Below are 26,075 nucleotides of genomic sequence, written 5' to 3'. Positions count from 1 at the left end.
TGAGCCTCCCCAGGATGCTGCAGGTGACAGATCCTCCACACACATCAGACCAGCTCCCCATGGCCGTGGCTGCTCTTCACCCTCACCACCCCAAGAGCAGTCTCTTCTCTTCCAACCCCCACACTTCCTGTGTATCTGTTTTTTCTTCCCCAGCCAAAACTTTTTGTCATAAAGGTTAGCACCAGCTCCTAACGTTTTTTGTCCTGCTGAGATATTTGAGTCCACCCTGCAGCTGCTGCCTTGGTGTCTGACTCTTGAAGGAAACCACTGAGCTCTGGGAAGTTACCCCTGTACCTGGTCTCAGAGGGAAATGTGCCACCTATGAGCAAACTGTGGGCTCCACCACTCAGCAGTTTCTACATGGTATCAAAATCTCAGACAAACTTATTTCATTGTACATAAAAAGATCCACACACTTAACTGTTGACCATACTAATTTCAAAGAGCTCTCAAGCCAACAAGTGCAATGATAAGAAGCCACAGGTTTCTCTGAGCTGGAGGTACAATGCTTGATGACATTGGGGCTTCTGCCAAAGTAGGGTAGGAAGGCCACAGAGCTTTTTGGGCAGCTAAAGAGGTCTTCAGGAAAGCCAGACACGATAGTAACACTCGTCGGATGGCACTGGTGGATCTAAACAAAATGCTACTGAAATGATCAGTCTGCTTATTGCGCAAGCTAATGGGAAGGTGAGCGAGAGTTTGCTTTTCTCCAAGTCCCAGCTACTGAAACGGGAAAAATAGCAGACTTGAAAAAGCAGCTGAGTAAAACAAAGCAAAATAAGCTTTACTGCAGTTTTAAAATGTGTTTCTGCCATCTGCAACAAATGCTCTTAGCAATGCTAGGGGAAAAATAACCCCAAAGGGGCGACTTGCAAGGCGAAAATCTAAGCTGAATAGCATCAGGAGGAGACCACTGAAATCAAACGGTTTTACAGCAAAGTGGAGCAAGTGTGAATAGATCAAGAGAGGGCGTATGGATCCTATTTTTTACATTTTGGTCTGTGACCGCCTTTGTGGGCACCTCGGAGACCTTCCCCGTGCTGAACTTTGACACAAATGCCAACCAAAATGCAACCAATTGTGTTTTAGCAACCTGTGTGCCTGCTTTTCAGTAGCCTGTGCGCCTCTGTGGCATTTGCAGTAAGCATTGAGTTTAAAAACTAGATGCATGTAGTCCTGGCAGGCAATCCCTCAATACCCCCCCCCAAAAAAACCCCACGCGGCCCGCGGCGCTGCCGGAACGCCGCGCTCGGGGGCGCTGTTTCCGGGCGGGAAGCGGAGGAGGGGCGGGCCGGAAGGGGGGCGGCTTTGGGCGCTGCACCGCCAGGCCTGGCCGGGCAGGCGGAGGGGCGAGCGCGGCGGGCCCGGCTGCGGGCCGCCACCCCGCCGGGACCCCCTAAATCCCCTCAGAGCCCCCCTAAATCCCCCCGGGCCGCCGGGAGGATGAACCTGGAGCGGCTGCGGAAGCGGGTGCGGCAGTACATCGACCAGGTGAGGCGCGGGGCGGCGGCCGTTGGGACTGCGGCCTGGGGGGGGAACGAGGTGTAACGGGGACGTGAGGCGGCGGCAGGGCCCCCGGTGCCCCCTCGGGGGGTCCTTCTGGTGGGGATGGCTTCTTGGGAAATACAGCCGGCTTACTGTGCTGTAGGGTGAGCCACAGGCCTGGATTGTGCCCCTCTTAGGGGCGGTACCCTTTAGGTAGTGCTTCGGGGTGGGTAGGAGACACATCGTCAGTGTCTGCTTCGCAAAGGTCTGCAAAACCTCTGCTCCAAAAGCATAAAGCAGCCCATAAGGCTGTAAGCAAGCCCCACAGCTGTAATGCTATGGGAAGGTGAAGGAATGATCATGGCTTTTCAAGTGCTGCAAGTCCTGTCACTGCCACAGGATATCTGTTAAGTGTGCAGGAGGTCCTGGGAAGCACGTTGTCTGTCACAGCTTGGAGAAAAATAAATAATAATAATAATAAAAAAACAATAGTCCCTGCTAATCTTTTCAGACAATAATTCCAACCAATTTTCTGAGTCTTTTTTTTTCCTAGTACCTAAAATCAGATGCTAAGCTCAGCTGAGTCAGTGGGAAGCACCTGCAACCCCTGCTCCATTCTCTCCTTGCTAATGTTCTTCTCTATTCCACCTCCCTTTTCCTGAACTGTGGGTTTATAAGTCAAGCTATCTGTGCAAGCATATGGGGAATTTCCTTCCTGCTCCCCGCAGAGGCTGTGGTTTGTGTGAAATTAAAGCATTCTCATTGGAGAATGAGCATTTCTTAATCAGACCTGGTGCTGCAAATTTTTCTTGTAGTGATGTATATGCCATTTCTTTTGTGTAGAACTCTTTTTTCCAAAATAAACATTTATTTTAACTTGTAGCATGGGAAGGTTTCATGCTGCTCTTCCAGTGACTGCGAATCAACTCATGACCTACTGTCCTACTTATTAACTAGCATGCACCTTTTGGTCAAAGATATCTGCATTTAATTGAAAATAAACGAACAAACCCATCTCAAATAATATATGAAAGACATCAAAAAGTAGTAGGGCTGGCCCTTTCAAGCGATTTTTGAACTTACAAAGAACTCAAATGTGAATCACCATTCATTAGAGAATACACACGTGATTTCCACTTAGTGTTTTATTATTGGCAATGCATTTCAAAATAAGCCAGTAAATAATACCTCCTCCTATTATTTTTTTTTTTTTTACAGCAGCAATATCAAAGCGCCCTGTTTTGGGCAGACAAAGTAGCTTCACTGTCTCATGGTAAGTAGTTACTCGTTACATTGTTCTTCAGCAACTTCGTTCTGGTACTGTTGTTCTGTTTTCTTTTCTTTTAAGCTTCATAGCTAAATGTTGAAACTTGGGTTTGGTGCAAGTGGTTTTCTGTGACCTTAGGAGAGCTCTTTTTCCAAACAGAGCAGGGCCAACCTTGCTTCCCTTTTGAACTTTGTGTTAAAATTAATGTTTGGCCAAACCCACAAGAGAAGGGGTTGTGCGGGAGAAACCTACAGAAGACAGCAGTAGTTCCTTACAGGATATGCTGTGGGAGCTCAGGACACGTAGGACCCAGGTTTGCAGAGTGTGTTGATGCTGGCAGCCTCTTTCAGACTACAGCCATTGTCTGCTTGAATTTCTTAAAATTATTCTAGGGGCTTGATCCCCGCCCCTCCCCCCCCCAAAAAAAATATATATATATATGTTGCTAATAAGTTAAGACACTATTATGTTGGCAGAAGGAGAGCTTAACCTCAAGGTGCAGAAGTCTAATAAGCTTTCACTGTGGTTAGGTCCTTACTGATGTTCTTTGAATGAGACAATTTTGGGTTGTTTTTCTCTGCCCTGACTGTGTCCAAGGGCAAGGTAACCTACAGCTCCTGCAGACAGCTTGTTTTAAATCTTCATCACTGGTGTCTCCTCATGACGCACCTCTAGTACGCGATTCATCGTATTCACTGTCCAGAGCACTCTATGGTGTCTTTAATGTTAAAATACATTTTTTTCATTTTAACAGACAGATAAGTTGTTTATATATATATATATATATATAGCACTAGCTTAAAAGGATGCTAGAATAGTGGAAAACTAATACTCTTCTAGGGAAGCAAAAGTGAATGTTCTGTATGAAATTGTTTAAAGATATACTATAAGTTAATGTTTTACAATTTCTTCTTTAAGAGGAACCTCAAGATATCTACTGGTTGGCCCAGTGTCTTTACCTGACAGCTCAGTATCATAGGGCAGCACATGCCCTTCGATCCCGTAAATTGGATAAGGTAAGTCATTTTGGACAAAGGTGTATTACGGTCATTCCACTTACAGACCTCTGCTAACCACCGTGGCTTCTTCACCATCAGAGGTTGAAGTCTGCAGGAAGGTTGATTGTAAAGCCTGCATCGTGCAGTTTATCTGAACCAAATATAGCTATGTGTTTCAGACAATATAAGGAAAAATGTCTTTACTGTGAGGGTGGTGAAGCCCTGGAAGAGGCTTCCTTGGGAGGTGTTTGATGCCCCCCCCATGCCTGTCAGTGTTCATGGGGTGTTTGGGCGATGCCCTCAATAACAGGCTTTAATATTTGGTTAGTCCTGGAGCAGTCAGGCAGTTGGACTAAGTGACCTATTCTGTGTTGGCTCAAGGTGGGGTGACAGAGAAGAGGAATCCAAGGGTGGAACAGCAGTAGGTATGGGATGGTGGGATGTCACTTAAAGTGTAATTATTTCAATTGCTCTTCTTTTCTGCTAATGGCTGTGGTAAAGGCAAGAGTGAATGAAGTGTCCTTTAAGACTTTAAAAGTAAAGTGTTACACTCTTAATTAGTCATTTTGGTCAGCAAAGTTTTCCTTAGGTGAACGGGTTGAAGAAACTACAACCAAAAACAGCAAAAGGGAGAGTCTAGCAGTGTAAGTTAAGTGTGCTCTCTCTTACTTACTAACACAATTTTTTTTTCTTTCAGTTATATGAAGCATGCCGCTACCTTGCAGCTAGATGTCATGTGAGTACACGTTTTAATCAGTATTAGAAACAGAGCAAACAAAAGGTGCATCTTTGGAAGGTTAGGTACCTGAGACACAGCATAGCTGTGTGAGGATTGACATTCATTGGAATAACAGGTTTAAATCTTGATTTCTTCAGTTGATTTCTTCATCCCTTAACTTTGACTGCGGTTGCTGGAGTATCCAACATGGTGGGGTACCAGTATGGTACTCTACTCCATAGCAATCCAGTTGACCTTTTGTCCAGGAAAGGAAATATTCCTTTAATGTAAGAACGTGAGTGATTTTTCTCTGATGTCTGCATGTTTGTTTTTAATTGATTGGTTGTAGTCCATTCAGAGATGTTCTTTATGATCATGTAAATAGAGTTAGCAGCTTTGTCCTTCCGTATAAAAAGCGATACATAAATGGTAAAATGCAATGCTTTCACAGCAAAACAGAATCAACTCATAAATTAAATACAATTTGAGATAAAATATTGTGTTTATTATAGAATAAGTCTACTGTATTTTATTAAATCCGGCGTTCTCCATTTTTAGAGAATTTCTGTGATTGCATAATGCCAAATAATAAGTTTTTCTGTAGGTGTTAATTCTGTTAATATAAGTTGTATATTATAGGTGACTAGTAAAATAGTTTGTGATTATAACACAGAATATTTCCAAATAAGAGTCTGCATGCATAAAAAAGCCTGCTGGTAAGTACCAGTTATAATCTGTGCATTTGAAACGTGACGCTGTGTTTATTGGTGCTTTATGTACAGATGTTTCAAATCCCAACCTTGTTTTTTACATGCACGTGTCTGTGGCTAGTATGCTGCGAAAGAACATCAACAGGCCCTGGATATCCTTGATATGGAAGAGCCAATCAACAAAAGACTTTTTGAAAAGTACTTGAAGGATGAAAACGGATTGAAAGACTCAGCCACAGACTGGGAGATGTCGCAATCCTCTGTAAGTGACAATTTTTAATCAAGTCTTTTTATAACTGAGGAAAAAAAATATGTGAAGTCAAAAAGTGATTTAGCAACTGTATGAATTTGAAGCTCAAGGTGTTTACGCTTTCCTTTCTGGATAACATAATTTCCCAAAATGCTGAATCATTCTCTTCAATCAGAAGTCGGGTGTCAGCTTGCTTGTATGAAAGTAACTTGGTTTGCAAAAATGAAAAGTGCTTTGCAACAACTTTCTGTACGTTTTTGCAGGCACTTCGCAGGAAGTTCTTGATCTAGTATTGGTTTTTAGAGTCTTCTGGCTCTGTACTGCAATTTCAGTCTTTGTAATATAAATTAAGATTTATTTAAATTGGGCTACAGGTTCTGAAATAACAGAGCAAGTTTTCCTCTCCTTCAGGTGTTTTTTTTAGTGAGAGCTTTCCTTAATCATTCAGATGGTGTTCTCAATGGGACATTGCTTGTCACACATGAGAATTATGTGGCATTAAGGTGAAGATTTTTGAAGCCCGATGGGGAAAAAAAAATCTGTGTAGGCTCGCAGAAGGGATTGTTAATGTGTGTAGGTTGAAGAGGCTATGAAGAGTTTGCTTGCCCAGTTGTGAATTAAAGTTCATTAGATGAAACTACAGTGAGGGTGACGGGCAAACAGTTTTAAAGGAAAAATTCTGGAGTAGCAAAAGGGCAAAACATCAATGTGAACTGATTTTTATATTGCTGAATTATGCAGGTTTTATATTAAAGAATTTAAGGAAGAACAGGATTAGACTGAGTTACTGTGTTGCACTCTAATGGATACATTTAAGGTAGCTCTGCTAGTGCAGGTGGTCCTCAGCTTTGTCTGTGTGTTTGTTCTCCTTCACCATTTTCTGTGTTTCGTGGTACTCTGACCCAGGTGTCTGGGTGGCTGACTGTTGAACTAAATTGGGCAACTATTTTGGCTGAGAAATAACCCAGTCAAAAAACTCAACTCCATCAGCCATTATCTTTACAAATGCAGTTGATGTAGTTTAAGAATGCAAGGAGGGTAGATTGGGTCTGCCAGACGAGGGAGCTAGTGAAGTTGGTAGTGCTACAAGAAACCATAAACCAAACTCTTCTCCAGGAATGTCACTTTTTCAATCTTAATTTATTTGCTTGATTTGCACAGACACTTGTTCTGGAGTAAGAGTCACTGGCCTGTGAACTGGTAACAGTATTTATTATCTCTTTAGCCGCCTCCTAGGGCATACTGGCTGTTAAAACAGCTCTAACTTTTCTATTATATGGACTTCTGTCTGGTTAGTGTGACAATATAGATGTATCATGTGTAAATTTTCCCCACGTAACATGATGCTAATTCTGTGGCCTTCTGACAGAATGAAACACCCATCCTTGTGAGTTTCATCCATGAAAGAACATGTTCATTATTAGACATCCTAGCACAACTTTAATTTGGTAATAATTACCTTTCACTGCTTTTTGTTTTTGGAACAGTCTGTTTTGGGTTGAAAGGAAGAATTTTATTTTTTCTCTCAAAGTCGTTGAGTCCGTTGATTTTGCCCTTTTCACCTCTACTGAAGTCACAGAATAATGAAATTGTAGGGGTTGGAAGGGGCCTCAAGAGATCATCAGTAGATGAATTGCCTTGGAAGTGCCCGTTTCTCTGTATTGAGTCTGAATATCAGAGTTGGGTGCTTGAAGTAGGAGATGAAAACTCCATCCTCCCTCTCCTTATTTCAAGCGTGTATTTGTTTGGCAATAGATAACCTCACAGTATTCATTTGATTCTTTAAGCTCATAGAAACAATATTATATCTAAAAACAGCACTAGGAAACCAGGTTCCATCATACATGAAATGCTTTTTACTTTTCAGGGAGCCCATTTGATTTGTGCTCAAAACCAAATTGCAAACATTGATTCAGTCTTTGACCTCCAGCCCTGCTTTTCCACCAGATCAAGAGCTCTATATGCCTTTTGCGAGGGAAGATCTATGATGCTTTGGATAATAGAACCCTAGCAACATACAGCTACAAAGAGGCCTTGAAGCTTGATGTTTACTGCTTCGAAGCGTTTGATCTTTTAACATCACACCACATGCTGACAGCACAAGAAGGTCTGGATAGCAGTATTTCGCTTATACAACTTAGCTGCTTGCTAATATGCTTTTTCCTGGATAATGAAGCAGTATTACAAGTAAGAGGGTATAAAATATGAAGTATAGGTAGCCCTTGAGTGCTAGGAAAATACTAGATGGTGGTTATGTTAAAAATTAAAAGAAAACTTTGAATTGCTCGAAAATTGTAACTGTTCAAATATATGTTTGGACTTTAGATAAAAGTCTTGTGGTGCTAAGAATTAAAAGGAACAAAGTAACCCAGGAGTCTCCTTTGTTAGCTCCAGAACCTCCCATGCTCTTTGCCTAGCCTAGCCAATGTTTTTCCTTGTGTTACCAACTTCACAGCCTTTGAATTCATAAAACCCTGTTGCTTTTTGCTACACTATAGTAGGCACTGTATAATAGAGCATTCTGAGTGGTAAACTTGGATATGTAGCATAAATAAAAATAATGGTGTTATGTCATTAAGTTTCATTTAAAAAGTCTACAAGGAAAAACTAAGTAAGAATTCAATCATTAGTTTCCGTAATTAGTATTACTATGTTTTAGTACATCTGTGCTGTTACTTTGCATCTCTAAGTTCTAATGTTTGGCCTTGCCATTTTTCTTTAATGAGACCATTTCAAAATATTTTTTTTTTAATTTACTTAGAAAAAGAACTTCTTGAATCTCTACCTCTTAGTAAACAATGTACGGAAGAAGAACAAGAATTGCTGCACTTTTTATTTGAGAATAAATTGAAGAAGGTAAAACCATAAACTGAATAAAAAGCTGATGAGTTGCATGAAATTCTTGACTTCAGATGTAAATTTGCTTTGGTTCTCTTCATTCTGAACTTTGGAAAAGCAAGGGCTCTGTAGTGTTGCTTATTTTTAAAATTTATGATGCAGTAGGTATCATTTTATGAACAGTAGTAAAGTTTTGTGTAAACTCATCTGGTTTGGCTTTATTTCTTGAGAAAATACATTAATTACGTAGGCAAAATACCAATTTCCTGAAAATACTACGTTATGACAATATGAGAATATGAGAGCACTGCAAGCCAACTATATATAACTCAGTATTAATTTCTACAGCCTACACTTCATGCTTTGGCAAGCACCTGTAATGGTCCAAATAAGCTTTTAAGTATACTGTAAAGAACCATTTGACAAAATACAGGTCTTATGGACTTTAAGCTTCTTAAAATTCTTAAACTCAATGTCGTTATATTCTTTTAGAACTAAAAATATTAATATTTATAGCGTCTGATTTTTGGATTGGATTTGCATATTGTGTTTCTTTTGTCTTTCAGTATAATAAACCCAGTGAAACATTGATTCCTGAATCAGTAGACGGCCTTCAGGAAAACCTGGACGTAGTAGTGTCCTTAGCTGAAAGACATTATTATAACTGTGATTTCAAAATGTGCTACAAGCTTACTTCTGTGTAAGTATACAAAGCACCTTTGAGGTTTTTTTCTGGTACGATGTAGAATAATAATTCCGACTGGACTTATTGTGACTCTTATTGTACAATGCATTACATGCCTAAGAATTTGATACAGGTTTTCAGGTAGTTTAAATATGTGGTTTGTGCCCAGGACGATATACATGGAATCCTTTGGAACACAGAAGGGGCAAGACTTTGGGGAAAGTTGTAGAGAATGCTGATTGTGTGAATTTGAACAGCTGTGTAAAATCATGATCTTGTTGAAGTAAATGACTCCAATGAAGTCATAAATTTTTATACTTTTTTTTTCCTGAAACTAAATGTTTCCCTTGGCATACTGCTTAATGTTGTAGAGCCTGTTTCCTTAAGCTCAGAAAATACAGGCCTTGCTGAAAAGTTGCTGTCCAGCCTGTGCAGCTTATCGGTTGCATGACCCTGTTGTCTGGTAGTGAAATTTGAAGTGACCTGTAAACAAATAGTATACTGTATTCTGTTTTTCTTCTAACTCTATATTCAGCTTACCAAAATTTTGTGTTAGCCCTGTTAAGTTAAATCAATGGTTGTTTTTCTGGTCTTAAACCTTCATTGTGCCAGTAATTACATTACAGTATTACAGTAGTTATGTTCTAGTTGCAAGCGTCTGTCTAATGCCAGGAGTGGTAATTAACTGGAACATTACACAGTATAAAAACAGCCTGTTTCAAACATACATTTTTGAATTGTATATCACCGTTTTTTTTTCTAATTTTATTTTTTTAGAGTGATGGAAAAGGATCCATTCCATGCAAACTGTTTACCTGTTCATATAGGGACACTTGTGGAGCTTAATAAAGCAAACGGTAAGAAACGCAGCATTTAATGAGTCAAAAGAGCACTGTCATGCTTCATTTTTTTAAATGTGGCAAGAAACCCTCCTATAGTTCATTTTAAAAAATAATCACCCTTAAAATATGATGTGAAAAAATGTATTTATTTTTCCTCTGACTTGCAGTTTCAAGAAAAAAATGGTAAGTGGAAGATAAGGGAGTTTCAGAGCTGATGGTAAGGGGAGGGAAAGTAGTTATGCAAAGAATCTTTGCTCGTGATCATGAGCATTGCTGTCTTTTAACCACTGGTGTATGTAGCCAGAAAGTTTGTGAGCTACAGCTCTCCATTGCAGTTCTTTGATTTATGTGTTGATGTGATCTTCCTGGAGTATCTAGATGTATTTTTCCCCCTTAACAAAATAAAATGTATAATTTAAACTGGGAGGATCTTTTCAACAGTGTGTATGCTTTTTCCATATTAAAAAAATATTTGTGCTCTCTCTCCTTGCCTTTGCTATTGTGATGGTCTCTTTTTAGTTCAAATAAGTTTATAACCAGACACCGCCTTTGCTGGAATTACCAGAATAGCTTACTCGCAGCTGGGATGGCTTTTTCTCATTTCAGACTGCATATAAACATCTAAATCAAGTGAAGAGCTTGAATGTCTTTAAAACCAATTGGAAGATAGAATAAGGAGCTCATATGATTTGCAGTCTCTCAAAGGATGGTGCATTGTATGTACACATAGAGGTCATTAGGTGCACTGGTACTTTTCAATGTTCAGTTAATGTACTTTTCAGTTACTGTACAGTTAGCTACATCTGAAAATGTGGCCAGTACTCTGATCTTCATTTTAAGTCTGCCTTCAAGCTTTTTGTAAATAACCTGGTATTTTGCAAGCAACTTTTCATATGTGTTTTTTCTGAAGCAAAGAATTGATGCCAAGCACTCCAGAACTGAATTCATCAATATAAGAGCACTGTGCTCTGAAGAAATGGTTGTTTTATGTATTCTAATGCAATTTCCTTTGAATTTCCGTTTAGGCGTTAAAATTGTTATCCCATATCTGATTACTTCCATTTTTATTAGAAAATCTGTAGTAAGTTTTCTAACAAAAATAATTCTACTTTTTCTAAAAAGTAATCACATAGAATTATTCCAAATAGTAGAAAAAATAATTTATCTTTGTCCTGTTTTCATCATTAATGCACAGGCCTCTCATTTTGAAATTGAGCTAGCCAGTAGGTTATACTTCTTAGATGTAGAAAGCTGAACTGTGTTTTACCTTTACTTTCTATGGTTGAGTGTAATATACTACAGACATTTACTCTAATGTGCGTTAGTGACCCAATTTGTTGCCGAACTCTTAAGGAGTGGGATGTATAGCTGCTTGTTAGTGTGCTGTAAAGACTTAAGTTTGTTTTTTGACTAATTGCAAAACTGTATCTATTTTGAGGCAGTCCGAAGCATTACCACTAAAACGTTTTTGTTTGCATATTAATACCATTAGACATGCTGCCTATTTGTATAGGAAGCTAAAGGAGGACTTGAAACATCTTAATGTTTTAATGTATTTTAATATTCTTGTCTTTTTTCTTCCCTTGTGCAGAGCTTTTCTATCTTTCTCATAAACTGGTTGACTTGTACCCAAATAATCCTGTAAGTTTTTCTAAGCCTTCATTACCAAGTAGTTTTCTTTAGGTGAAAGCAAATAAAAGCTATAACATAATAGTCAGTTTGAGCAACAGAATATTAAAAATAAATAAAAACAAACAAACAAAAAAACGTTTTCTGACTGGAGCTGGTGAAAATTGTTCATTCCTTTTTTTCTGTACGTTGTAATTATTTTAAAGTGGATTTTTTTCTTAAAGTACCTGTAAAACATTCAACGTGAAGAATTCACTTTGCATAATCATTTAGAAAGTGCTACAATAATAAATGGATATGCCTTTCTGGGCAACCTATTGCAACGTTTGATCACCTTCATTGTGAAAATTGAATCCTTTTATTTAATCAAATTTCCTATGTTGCGACTTGTACCCACTGCCTCCCATCCTGTCACTGTGCACCTCATGAGAAGAGTTGCTCTGTCTCCTGTATTCTCTATGGTTAGATGAAATTGACGACAGCAATAAGCTTTCCACATAGCCCTCTTTTTGAGGCTGAACAAACCCAGGTAGTGACATACAGCTGCCAGCAGTTCTAACTCGTCTGTGATGTAAAATAAATTGAAAAGCTGGCTGTGATTTCTGTGAAAATGTTTGTAGCTTTCGTAATTGGGTTCCCCTGTTAGTTATCACTGTGGTGATGCTTTGCTAAAAGCAGTGAGATATATCTCATAAAACTCTGTTTTTATTTTTAATGTGTAGGTGTCGTGGTTTGCAGTAGGATGCTACTATCTCATGGTTGGCCACAAAAATGAACATGCTAGAAGATACCTCAGGTAAAACTTTTTTTGTAGTTTTCTTTAGTGAATCTGTTTTTCAGTTGCTAAGTAAATATTTAATGACCACATTTGTTGATAAGCTCATACAGTAAGCAGAAGCCTTGGTATGCTGGTTACTACTAAAACATTCCTTTTGTTTCTAACCTGTTTCTGGGATGGCAACTTAGACCTCAACCTTCCAGATACTTTAAAAATAATTTAGAGGCTCACTTTCCTGTTATTGTCAGGTGTCATCCCTGCACTCACTTATGATGCAACTAGGTAATCAAGCCTCCTATTTTTGGTGTAAGGATACTCAAGCATTCTCCCCAGTTCAGGTTGCATACCTAAAAGGGAAGAGTTAAGTAGAATTAGACAGCCAAATGGCAGGATTTTCTTTCTTTGCACAAACAGCCTTGGACTTCTCAGCTGGTCAGTCAGCCCACTGCTCTCTGCTGTGGTCTTTGTATTGATTGTCAGCATCAGAGAGCAGAACCTTGCTGTGAAGTACAACACGTGTTTTGGTACTGTAAGCTTAAACTGAAAAGCCTTAAACCAACCTGTAAGGCTTCAATTTTTCTTCTGAAGACCTTTAAAGACTGGCAATATATGTAAAGATGAGTCACTAACGTAGACTATTTGAATGCCTTATTCTTTGAATGCTTATACTGAGTAGTCTGATTAAATTCCTGGCAATTATCAGTGTGCTCCGTGAAATTCTTCAAGAAGTTGTCCTGAGAGCCTTAAGTAGTTCGAGGGGTGAAATAAAGAACATCGTTATTAAATATGCAAGCATCCTAGGCGGGAGGGACCTTATATATGTGCTGGGGGAAGAAAACCCCACAGAAGTCAGGGTAATCTTGGCAAAGAAGGGAAAAAAGGTATGAGATGCCTGAATTTCTTGGGGAAGAATGATGGCATACAACTACAAGGTTAATGATAACTAGACTAGGCAGTAGTTAGGAAAATGTGGAGATACTGTGGATAAAAACACCAGCTCCCTTATCGTACCTCAGAGTCAGTAGGAGGTCATGCTGAACATGGTAGATGGTACACCTGGGCAGTGCCCAGTATTATGTAAACAAAGTATCGTTCTGGTTGTTCCTGAGGTATCCGCATGCTGATCTCTTCCTTCAGATCTTGCAAAAGGGCTTACCTCAGCTTAGCACCAAATAGGAAAACTAGTTTATTGACAGAACCAGCGTGTGTAGAGAACTCAAGATCGTTGTGAAGCATGTGAATTGAATTCAAGAGAAGGCAGCAGATGAGCTGTTCAGACTCTTAAAATGAACTTTGTTTACCAGTGGTCATTACAGAAGATTTTCGTAATAGATAACTGTCACACAGTATTGTAACTAGTCATCTGAAGCAGATAAAATTTAATTTCAAACATTTGCTTGTGATCTGCTCTTGTTTTTAGCAAAGCTACAACACTTGAGAGAACCTATGGACCTGCATGGATAGCATATGGGCATTCATTTGCAGTTGAGAGTGAGCATGACCAAGCAATGGCTGCGTATTTCACAGCTGCACAGCTCATGAAAGGGTATGTCAAAAATGTCATATTTAGAAAAAACTATGGTTAATCTATAAATAGTACAGAAAAATGACCTATATCCCTTTAAATAGTAGGTATCTGTATATGCAGCAACTCTCTGGTAGAGAATAAAAAGAAGGGGGAAAACAATCTGTATTTGACTGCATTATTTATACTTGATTATTGTTGTAGTTTTGGAAGTCTGAAGTTCAAGTTTTTATTTAGGCAATCTCTATTCTAACTGGAAGTTTTCTAAAATGTGTGACTTGTGTGTTTGTCTTACCAGATCATAAATTGCTGTATAACAGCATCTTGAACAGCTGTTCCATATTGTGGAGAAGGCTGTAAAATGAGTGATGGACTAACCACGTCATATTGCATATAAAACTTTTTTTTTGTAAATGTAGGGAGGAAACTGGGGAGAAAAACCCTCAGAACTAAAGCACTGAGAAAATATACGCGTGTACTTCCAGGTTAAGTTACAGTTCGTGTTGGGGTTCAAATTCTTGTCAATAGCTAACAGATAGAAAGTCTATTTAACTGCCCCTTAGGTTAGCAGTCCATTTAAAATCAGCTTTTCGCTTAGATGTACATATGAGAACACAGTTGGCATTTCTTTATAGTTTGTGACACCATTCCTGATGAAGTGCATGAATTTTCTTTCTAGGTGTCATTTGCCAATGCTCTACATTGGACTGGAATATGGTTTGACCAACAACTCCAAGTTAGCTGAAAGGTTTTTTAGCCAGGCTTTAAGCATTGCACCTGAAGATCCCTTTGTTATGCATGAAGTCGGAGTGGTCGCATTTCAAAATGGAGAGTAAGCTTGCAAAAATAGACTTAATTATGGATTATTCTGAAATGCAATGTGCCAATGTATTTATTAATGTACTTCTATTGAGCAATAGAATACCAAGTTTCATTTGGTTTTAGTTTAGATAGTGTTTAACCTAAACCCTTGCTATCCATTCTATTCCATGTTTAACATTGAACAAGGGGAGAATTTACTGTTTGAGGAATGAGAGATGATTATCTTGCGTGTGCCTGTTGTTGAGTAGTTGCATGCCCTGAAAAAGTGTTTCTCTGCACCCACAAGTCCACAAGTGTACAAATGCTATAAATTTTTGTACAGCAATGCATTTTCTCAAGTCAAAAGATTCCAAATACATCCCACTATATATATAGATAGATAGATAAAACAGATATAGGAACCGTTTAGTGAATATTCTTGACTTGCTTCTGATTTTTTTTTAGCTTTGTCTTGTCAGCTGTTAAGATCACACAGCAAAGTAAGCAAAACACAGCTAAGCATAAATTACTATCTTTTTTACAGATAACTTCATTCATGCCACAAGTAATGTCAAAGAACTGTTGGTTGTAATACAACTTTCTTCATTCTGCTGATGAGAACTCATTGTTAATTTACTTTTCTTTCCTCCCCACCCCTGATATTTAGCTGGAAAACTGCAGAAAAATGGTTTCTTGATGCACTGGAAAAAATCAAAGCTATTGGAAATGAGGTATGTTTCCTAACAATACACATGATCATAAATTCAGAAAACTCCAGGAAGTTCTATGTTTTGTGACAGAACGTTATGCTTGTTTTAAAATAGCTGCAATACGTTCAGTGCCAGGTCCTGCATCTGGGTTGGGGCGATCCCAAGCACAAATACAGGCTGGGTGGAGAATAGGTTGAAAGCAGCCCTGAGGAGAAGGGCCGCAGGTGTTGGTTGATGAGAAGCTGACATGAGCCAGGAGTGTGCGCTTGCAACCTAGAAATCCAACCGCATCCTGGGCAGCATCCAAAGAAGCGTGGCCAGCAGGGCAAGGGAGGTGATTCCCCCAGCTCTGCTTTCATGAGACCCCACCTGGAGCCCGTGTTCAGCTCTGGAGCCCCCAGCACAAGAAGGACTTTGACTGTTCGAACAAGTCCAGAGGAGGGCCACAACAGTGATCGATGATCAAGCACCTCTCCTATGAGGACAGGCTGAGGGAGTTGGGGTTGATCAGCCTGGAGAAGAGAAGGCTCCAGGGAAACTTCACAGTGGCCTTCCAGTACCTAAAAGGGGGCCTACAGGAAAGCTGGGGAGGGACTCTTTGTCAGGGCGTGTAGTGACAGGGCAAAGGGGAATGGCTTTAAACTGAAATCTAGATTTGGATTAGATAATGGGAAGAAATTCTTCACTCAGAGGGTGGTGAGGTACTGGTTGCCCAGAGAAGCTGTGGATGCCCCATCCCTGGAAGCGTTCAAGGCCAGGCTGGATGGGGCCTTGGGCAGTCTGGTGGGTGGTGTCCCTGCCCATGGCAGGGGGGTTGGAACTGGATGGGCTCTACGGTCCTTTCCAACCCAAACCATTCTGTGATTCTACTTGAATTGTCGCATTATTTTTCAGGTAACAGTTGATAAATGGGAGCCTTTATTGAACAACTTAGGACATGTCTGCAGAAAACTCAAGTAAGTGACAGTAGAGGAGCTATGTTTATCTGGAATACTACGCAAATGTAGTTTTTTGATAGGCTTCCTTCTTATTTACATCAAAATTATGTACCATGTGAAAGCAATGTAGAAGCATCTTTTACCTGTTTATTCTTACTTGATAGTAATTTCATCATAGGCTTTCAGATTCTCAAATTTGTCTGAATTCAAACTGCTGCTGCTGTCCCAGTCCTGACATACTGATCTATCATACTTGTCTAGTGATTTAACTGGCTTAAAGGCAGTGTTGTGCTGCTTCACTGCTTGGATCAGTGCTTGGGCTTTTTTTTTTAAGTGTGGTGTTCAGTGACCTTAACACAACAATAAAATGTTACTTTGTTTTTTAAGAACAGAACTAGTTCATATTTCATTTCACATTTCTATTCTAGGATGAGAAAAAGGAAGTGCAAAGAACATATGAAAGCTTTAACAGTTTTAACATGGAGAAACGTTCTCTTCTTAATTACTTTAATCTGATTTTAACCAGTGTTGTCTTTTGGTAAACCGTACTACCGTATGGTTTTTTGTCATGGTTTTAATTGTCCAATTGGTATATAATGTAACTTTGTTTCGGAATTGCTAATGAAAGTGATTACGGTACATATAAGTCATGCTTCTGCTTTGACTTCGGTAGGAATTGCTCTGTGCTTGAATTGCTTGAATTCTTCATTTCCACTGGGAAATTGATGATCTGGATGAGGGCATTGAGTGCACCCTCAGTAAGTTTGCAGATGACACCAAGTTAGGTACGTGTGTCGATCTGCTCGAGGGTAGGAAGGCTCTGCAGGAGGATCTGGAGAGGCTGGACCGATGGGCTGAGGTCAACTGCATGAAGTTCAACAAGGCCAAGTGCCGGGTCCTGCACCTGGGGCACAACAACCCCAAGCAGAGCTACGGGCTGGGAGATGTGTGGTTGGAGAGCTGCCAGGCAGAGAAGGACCTGGGAGTGATGGTTGATAGTCGGCTGAATATGAGCCAGCAGTGTGCTCAGGCAGCCAAGAAGGCCAACAGCATCCTGGCCTGTATAAGAAACAGTGTGGCCAGCAGGGCCAGGGAGGTGATCGTCCCCCTGTACTCGGCTCTGGTGAGGCCGCACCTCGAGTACTGTGTTCAGTTCTGGGCCCCTCGCTACAAGAAGGACATGGAGGTGCTCGAGCGAGTCCAGAGAAGGGCTACGAAGCTGGTGAGGGGCCTGGAGAACAAGGCTTACGAGGAGCGGCTGAGGGAGCTGGGACTGTTTAGCCTGGAGAAGAGGAGGCTCAGGGGTGACCTTATTGCTCTCTACAGGTACCTGAAGGGAGGCTGTAGCGAGGTGGGGGTTGGCCTGTTCTCCCACGTGCCTGGTGACAGGACGAGGGGGAATGGGCTAAAGTTGTGCCAGGGGAGTTTTAGGTTGGATGTTAGGAAGAACTTCTTTACCGAAAGGGTTGTTAGACACTGGAATAGGCTGCCCAGGGAAGTGGTGGAGTCACCATCCCTGGAGGTCTTTAAAAGACGTTTAGATGTAGAGCTTAAGGATATGGTTTAGTGGGGACTGTTAGTGTTAGGTCAGAGGTTGGACTTGATGATCTTGAGGTCTCTTCCAACCTAGAAAATTCTGTGATTCTGTGATACTGATGTATAATAGTTACCTATTCTTCCAAAACCAAACAAAAGGCACTGGTTTTGTGATTTATTCATGACTATAATTGCAGGGTGTGGTGTTTTTTTTTTTTTTTCAAATACATACATCAATTATAATTTCTTTAATCTTTTTTAATTTCTTGCCATAACTAAATAACTACTTACATCACACTTAGGACAACTTGTATTTTGTTATTCAGGTTCAGAAAGCCAACCTAATGCATTCTTACATCCTTGTAAGCCATCTTTCATGAAGATCAAGATGAGAATTTTAGGCAGCTCTACGTATTCGTTGACAAGATAAAATGTCCATAATAACTTATTTTAGTAGTCTTCATAATAAACATCGTTACTTTTATGAAAAACTTACTGGATATGTCTCCTCACCAGCACCATGTCGATGAAATTTAAAAGCAGCGCATTAAAGTATGCTGGTAGTTAACTGGACAGCTAAATAGCACGAGGGAAAATAAAATTCAGACTGCAAGTTTTGTGCAGCAGGCAAACAGCTGCAAATTTTTATGCCTTGTTACCTAATGCCCTTTGCAACCATCAACAAATGAAGTTGTCATAATTTCATTACAATTAGAGACATTAAAATTTCTTCTGAATAGACAATTGCTATCCTTACTTTTAATAGCTTGTGCTGGGTTGTTAAATGTGGCAATTTAATTTCCCAGAGTAGCATCATACGGTACATTTAATCCTTGGTTTGTAAAATAACAGGTGCAATAAGCAGTCTTGCTAAGAGAATTTTCAAAGAAAGTGGGGCTGGTATTTGAAAGAAATTACAGATATGTGTAAATCTTTTTTTTTTTTTTTTTTTCTGATAGAGGCAGCAGCAAAATGGAAGTGTTGGAAGTACCAGTGTATGCAGCACTTAAGGGTTGTGTAGTTTCTGCCTGGGGAGCTTTTCTCATTTTGAACAATGAGTGATTTAGTCTTATATTGCTCCTTTGTTCCCCTGGGGAGAAAAATGAGAGCTACAGAAAGAAACCCAGTATTTCAAGGAGCAACATTCAACATCTAAAGCAATTTACCGTATCAAATTGCTAAGATCCTCTCCAAATGGGGCCTAGCTGCAGACAGCTGTTGTGCTACACAAGGGGAACAATGATTTCTCAATTATGTTGAGGAAGAAAATTATCAATATCTGTGACTCCCGTGCATTCTTTTATGTTAAGAGTATGAAGCAATAATTTTAAGGTTCTTGACAGGATTGCCTGCCACTGAGTTAAGGAAATTACCAATGTAGTGCAATAAGAAAACTCTTTCACCCTGAAATAATAGATATTCTGGTTTTAACCCTAACAGGAAATACGAAGAAGCACTGGAATATCATCGCCAGGCTCTAGTACTAATTCCTCAAAATGCTTCTACTTACTCTGCCATTGGCTACATACATAGTCTAATGGGCAATTTTGAAAGTGCAATCGACTATTTTCATACGGTATGTAACTGGCTTAAGGCACTGGTAACAGATTCTGTATTTACTGTTTCATTCTGCTCCTGTTTTGAAACAGAACCAACAGTTATTCAACCCCTAAATTAGTTTTTATTTTCTAATCTTTTTTTTTTAAAAAAAAAAAAAAGCCTTCCTAAGTTTTCTACTAAAGTTTAAGTTTAAAAAGAAAGCTACCTTTTGGAACATTGTAGTTGGATCCTTCTTTCTTGTAAGCTAATTGAGTTTTATGTACATAAACTTCTCATTCTCATGAAATTATTTGAAATACTTCCAACCTATGTCTCAAAGTAAAAATGTGACAGTTTTGGAGACTTCACATTTTCATGGAGTAACAGTGAATTTTCTTGAGTTCTAAGTTTTCAGCATTCAGGTTGATTGGCTTGAGAATTTAGCTGTAGTTCCATTTACCTAGAAGCTTTGTTACTACACAAAGTTAGGTGTAATTACTTAAGCATGTCTCTGTCTTTCCTTATCAATTGTAGTTTAGCTATACAAAATTAATTCCCTTACAGGTTTTAGAATTGTTATTTTAGTATATTTCATGATTTGTGAATTATTCTGTCTGGACACATCCATTTCTGGTTTTATTTTTGTGTTTTGCTTTCTTCAGCCATTTCATATGGCAATATTTTGTTTGCACGGTGTTTTTGCATTTACTGTAAAGACTACATTCGTTAATTATCAAGCAACAAACAGAGTAGTGGACTTAAGATGTAAATGGTTTTATTTACAGCTGAATAATTTTTACTTTTGTGTTTTTTGTTTTTTTTTTTAATAGGCCCTTGGTCTTAGGAGGGACGACACATTTTCAGTCACGATGCTTGGCCATTGCATAGAAATGTATATTGGTGATTCTGAAGCTTACATTGGTAAGTCTGTCACTTATGCTGACTGCTAAAGTCATTAAATTCCTTGAGAGAAGTCTTTGCTCTTACATCAAGAAAAGACTGTCATGTAGATTGTTTACCTAAGTTAACTTAAAGTAGAATATGTATATTTAAAAACACAATGAAAAAAAAATTTCAGAAATGATCAGCATTTGCAGATGACCGTTGTTTTTTGTAAGCATCATTGAAGTAGATAATTCTTACTGGTGTACAGAAAGTGAGTACTTTACCAGTGGAGGTGGCAATGATGATTTCTTTTTATAGAAAATACTGATTTTTGGCAGCTTAGAAACCAAGGGGGAGGGGGGAATAAAATAAGGATTAGAAAATCAGAGGTCATAATTTCAGCTAATACTACTGAGGAGTGATATGGGCAAGATATTTTCACAATATAGAAACTGTGGTCTGTGAAGACAGGATGAATCCTTCTGCCTCCAAAAATAGAGCTTTACATGTGGTTTAAAAAAAAAAGTTCTTCATAATGGTAGTACATTATATTGCTGTAGCCTGAGATATTCTGTGAAAGTTTTCTGCCCCCAAAAAAACTTTATAGCAACGTATTTCTGCTTCGTTAAACTTAATTTATCAATAATGAAAAAAGTCGATGTCCAATCTGCATGTTAATAAGCCGAAGCCATGTAGTCATCTGTGTTCTTTGTTTCTCCAGCACATTTTTCGCACAGTTGAAGCAGATGTTTCTTCTCGATAATGTCTTGCTCCATATAGTCAGTTAATGCATACAGAGTGACCATGCAGCTGTGTGCTATACATTGATGCACGCCATGATGCATGTAACTCTAAACAACAAGAAAAGCCCTCACGGGGAAGGGAAATGGCAATTACTTCTAATAAGACTTCAAATCTGAATCTTACTTAGTATGTTGTGCTTTTTTAAAAAACAAGGAGTTGTCTGGATTTTGTCAGACCAGCTCTACTACAGACTTCAGTCATTAAGCAGCAACAAGAGTTTGCTGTTCCAAATACAAAGAACTATAATAGTTTTAGTAGTTGATGATAGCTTTTTAAGATGCATGTTTGGGAGTGTTCACGTGGAGTAAACTAATGGTTTGACTGTTTTCCTAGGAACAGAAATCAAAGACAAATTACGATGTTATGACTTTGATGTACACACAATGAAGACGTTAAAGAATATAATTTCACCTCCCTGGGATTTCAGAGAATTCGACATAGAGAGACAGACTCTGGATGAAAGTGGTATAGTAACATTAGAAACATCACATCAAAGGAAAAGTACAGATACCAGTCGTCCATTGGAAGAAACATTTGAAATTGAAATGAATGAAAGCGATATGATGCTAGAAACATCCATGTCAGACCACAGTACATGACCGTAAATGCTGGTAGAGGGCTCATTTTGTCAGTGTTTGTTTTAGCATTTTTGTTATGGTGTTATACTTTTGGGAATTTGCTATTTTTATATGAATTCAAACTGCTACACTGTACTTAACACCGGAGAAATAATGCTTGCCTTAAGGATGATTAAAATATACATGATGGACTATTTCTGATTTTATTATTTCTACAAAGTTAATCATACGTGATGAAGTAAAAAAATAAATTGACATTATGTTTTTAAAACTGTTTACTCATCCTTGTGTCTGCCATCTGTAGGACTGAAGGTTTAAAAATAATACTTTAAAATGGAACTGTTTACATGTGCTGAATGGAATAGCCAGAGTCTAATATAGTAATTGTGGCTTCTGAGTTTTCATCCTGTCTGTGAGGAATGCTTTCATAGTAAATAGACCAAAATTCATGAGGTTTTATACTTAATACTTCATTAATGTGTATCCCTTTACAGAGTGATTTCAGTGGTTTTCCACCACTGGACTCTAATTGGGCATACCTTAAATTGATGACAAAGCATGTTACTTTGTTATACCTTCTCCTAACTGTTGTTGACTTTAGATCTTTACCATTCTTCTGTATTGTGCTACTGAAAGATCATTTATGAACTGTTTCTGGTAAGGTGACTAGACAACCATGAATGGCAAAAATGTTGAGATAAATCAGTGTTTCCTGCCATTAGCGACATCTGTGACACTTTTCAATAGTGTAACAATCAAGTTGTAAGCCACAGTGTACTACTTCTTGAAGGGACTGCAGTCGTTCTCTTTACACACAGTTGTTCTGTCAAGGCAAATGACTAATGGAATAATACGAGTATACAGTTTTTACAAGTCTCTAAAGTGGTATTTTCAAATGTCATCAGTTCACTGAAAAATATTAAATATGTCTCCGAAACAGAAGCAGTGACTTGTCCAGCCACTAAACAGAACAGTTTGCCTTCTTAGCGTGAACGTTGAACATACTTTGTGTAAATTTTTCCCTTCCCTTCTTGCCTGTTCCACATATGTCACTGTGAGGGGCTTAAAATTAAAAACTTAATGCTACAAGCTGTCATAATGTTTTCTGTGACTTACAGCTAAGTTTTGACATTTAATGAACGAAGAGATTTTCTGAGGTTTAGCGGTCCAGACTTCAGTTGGAAGTATTTCAGAGATCAAGAACTAGCAATTTTTCTGTAGATAATTTTTTTTGATGAAATAAAAAAAAAAAAAATGGCTACCCTATGTCTTAGCAAAATAGAATGGTCAGTCTAAAATGTTATTTCTACGCTGTATTCCAGTACGCTTGTGTTAATATTTACACATTTATTTTCAATTATACGTTTAGCACAAAATGTGTATGTTTGGTTATCTTGATATAACTTTCATCTACTTCACTGGGGGCAAGTTGTTTAAAAAAAACAAAACTAATATAGTTGTGTAATTTGGGAAAGATTTCCTATACTTCTTTCCATGCTTTACATAAATATGAAGAGAGTAGAGATGAATCAAAGTAACTATATTGAAATCTTGCCATTATTTTTTTGCTTTTTAGCAGTCTGTCTTCATTAATGTTCCTATTAACTAAGACTGATAATAAGTTTACTTTTAACTTTGCTGAAGAACGGGTATCAAGGAATGGGCTATTACTGTAATAATAGCAAGTGGTTTGGGTTGTTTTATTGTGGGTGTGTGTATGAAGAGTTTTGCATAAACTGAGATGGGAACTAGTACTCATCCCATTACATCTGCCTCAGTGTTCACTGAGTTTTCAGTGGCCAGGTTCTGAATCCAAAGGACTAGAGTTGTTGAAGACCATCACTTGGAGAAATTGCCGGGTGGGAAGGCCATCACTCTTTCATCTGAGGTACCTGGCTAGTGAATTGGAATGATAACTTTCATTCTCCCCTCCTGTGCTTTGCTGATTTGCTTGCTGTGCTGCTCAGAAGGATGTGACTGATTGTCTCCATTCTTCAGCTCTTTTCCTGGCAGCTCTCTCACAAATCTTCAGCTGGAACAGGGAGACTTCATCATACAGGCTGTGTATGTAGATAAAACCCAGGGCAATGGCTTTTTTTCCCTCTATATCTAGGCCTTACTGAACAGGCTGACAAGGGGAACACGGTAAGGGGCAGAGTCTCACTTCAGAGCTGATCTGTGGCATGGGGTGTGGAGCATCACAGGGCTGAGGAGTCAATCAATGTCTCTGCTGAGGTAACCGATGGGTTAAACATCTTCTCTGACCATTTCTTGGGCTCAAAGACAGCAAACGGCTCTGTTGGCATCATCTCTGGGGCAGAGTGGTAGGAGTGGGAAGGAAAGGATGGGATGCAGAAAACTGGTGTTTCTATAAAGGCAACATATCATGACGTTGCACCTCTACAGCTATCTGAAGGTTTTGTTTGTTTGTTTTTTGGCAGGCTGGCTGTTGCTAGCCATCATTTATTGGCATCAAATATTACCTAGAAGGAAACATATGCAAAGTGTTATAGACTGAATGATTTTTCCTGGACAATAACAGAGGAATTCTTGATAAGGCTTGGCTGGGCTCCCAGCCCTTTAGGCGGATACAATTAGGTTAGAGCTTGTAATCTGATGACGTGTGTCTCAGACAGGACTTCAGGAAACATTTCTTAATCTCTCTTCTGTTGTTTGGTGTTTTGATCTGCTGTTGTTCTGCTCAAATCCTCATCTTCGTATCTGCAGCTCCTGATGTGCCCTCATTTTCTGCACATCCCAGCACCTGTCCTGCTTCAGTCCTGCTCTGGCCTAGACTCTGCTTCCTCGACAGTGCTTGGTGCCTTTCTGGGTTATTCTGACATTCTGATTGTCAGTTTGGCTCCAGGTAACCAGAGCACTGTTCTTGTCCTCGTGAAGTCTTTGGTTATTAATTTTGGCCTGACATGACCTCAACATGACCTCAGATTCTTGACTGTTGCTTCTGGTCATTGCCTCAGTAGGCTTAGGGCACAGGTACAAGGGAGCAGGTGTTGATCAGGATGAGTATCTTATTCACGTCTCCAAAAGGCATATCCACAGATGTATAAGACATAGCCTGCTCTCTCGCTTGCAAGGGTCAACCTTGTCCCATGGTGGGGGGACCTGACTGTTGCCTCAAAGGTTTTCAGAATAGGTTTAAAAAGCCACAAGGTACTTCTGCAGATAGTTCCACCTGCTTCCCATGCTCTTCCCAAGTACTGTTGCCTGAAAGATTTGGAGAGGAATAACACATTTCAGAGTTTCCTTGCTCAGTGCCACCTTCTTTTACTATTCCACATTGAAGCACCTCTATCCTTTGTGCTGTGGATGGCTGTTTGAGGACTGGCGATGCAGTGGCACCTGAAGATTGGCAATGACCCTGTGTATTCTGCTTAAATTGCAGGCATTTTTACTCACTCTGTAGCTCCAGAGGAGTCCATCGACATGCCTGTGGCCTGGACCCTTACTTCAGAGTTTGCTGTGCATCTGTCACTGTTCCTAGAAGCAGCCCAAGACCCCCCAGCAAACCTAGGAACTCCAGCTGAGTTCTCCAAGGCTCAGTCTGGAGTTTTACAAAGCAGGCATTCTTTAATTGCAGCACCAGATGCATCGCTCCACCTAGTGTATGTGCCAAAGTGTTCAAGCTACAGGGGTTATATACAATCAAAACATGTATGTTCATCAGATTTCCAAGAAATAGTTAACGTATTCATACTACTGCCCATAGCTCATTAAAACATATAAATGTCCTTGACGCATGCACATTTGTTTCCGCTGGTGGTCTTTCAGGGGTCTCTGGTAGCTGTCAGCATACTAACCAAAGTCAGTTACGTATCCAAGGACCTGTGTATACCATGAGTTCCTCACCTATTTTTTTCAGACACATCCTCCAGGTCTGGGTTGTCCTGCCCCACTCCCCTGTTATGGGATACAATTCTGTATGGCCTTACAGTTAAGGCTGACTAGTGAGTAACACCAGAGAGAGAGTTTCTAGACTTTATTCTAACTAAACATGGTAAAGTTTAGGCCTGCCTGCTCATAAAACATTTCAGATTTGGTTCTTTTATTCTACCAGGGACAGAACCGAGTGTGCTTCAAGCAGTTACTTAGTCTGGAGAAGAGGAGGCTCAGGGGAGACCTCATTGCTCCCTACAGCTACCTGAAAGGAAGGGGTGGGGAGCTGGGGGTCGGCCTCTGCTCACAGGTAACCAGTGACAGGACTAGAGGGAATGGCCTCAAGTTGCACCAGGGGAGGTTTAGGTTGGAAACGAGGAGACATTTCTTCTCAGAAAGAGCAGTCAGGCACTGGGACGGGTTGCCCAGGGAGGTGGTGGAGTCACCGTCTCTGGGGGTGTCCAAGGAAAGGCTGGACGTGGTGCTTGGGGACACGGTTTAGTGGGTGACATTGGTGGTAGGGGGGTGGTAGGACCAGATGATCTTGGAGGGCTTTTCCAACCCTAATTATTCTATGGTCCCATGGACACAGGCCTTCTAAAGCCTCCGAGGAGAGTGAGGACGGGGATGGGGGTGAGGCTGAGGGCGGCTGATGACGGGCCCCG

At 39.7% G+C, this 26,075-nt stretch overlaps 1 protein-coding gene across 1 annotated transcript; it reads left to right on the top strand.

Annotated features, from left to right (window-relative positions):
• The first annotated feature begins 1,362 nt into the window (after window positions 1-1,362).
• Window positions 1,363-22,795, top strand: CDC16 (cell division cycle 16). The gene is made up of 18 exons (XM_035317354.1): window positions 1,363-1,491; window positions 2,704-2,758; window positions 3,671-3,768; window positions 4,448-4,486; window positions 5,300-5,440; window positions 7,376-7,535; window positions 8,190-8,284; window positions 8,833-8,966; window positions 9,729-9,808; window positions 11,385-11,434; window positions 12,145-12,218; window positions 13,621-13,746; window positions 14,405-14,557; window positions 15,194-15,257; window positions 16,131-16,192; window positions 19,151-19,286; window positions 20,080-20,170; window positions 21,272-22,795. Exons 1-18 carry the CDS (start codon window positions 1,444-1,446, stop codon window positions 21,535-21,537), a joined length of 1,872 nt encoding a protein of 623 aa, XP_035173245.1. The 5' UTR covers window positions 1,363-1,443; the 3' UTR covers window positions 21,538-22,795.
• The last annotated feature ends 3,280 nt before the right edge of the window (window positions 22,796-26,075 follow it).

The sequence above is a fragment of the Oxyura jamaicensis genome, chromosome 1 (genome assembly GCF_011077185.1).
Source record: "Oxyura jamaicensis isolate SHBP4307 breed ruddy duck chromosome 1, BPBGC_Ojam_1.0, whole genome shotgun sequence".
Lineage (NCBI taxonomy): Eukaryota > Metazoa > Chordata > Aves > Anseriformes > Anatidae > Oxyura > Oxyura jamaicensis.
Note: the sequence above shows the minus strand (reverse complement) of the source record. Positions and strands in the feature narration are given on the sequence as shown.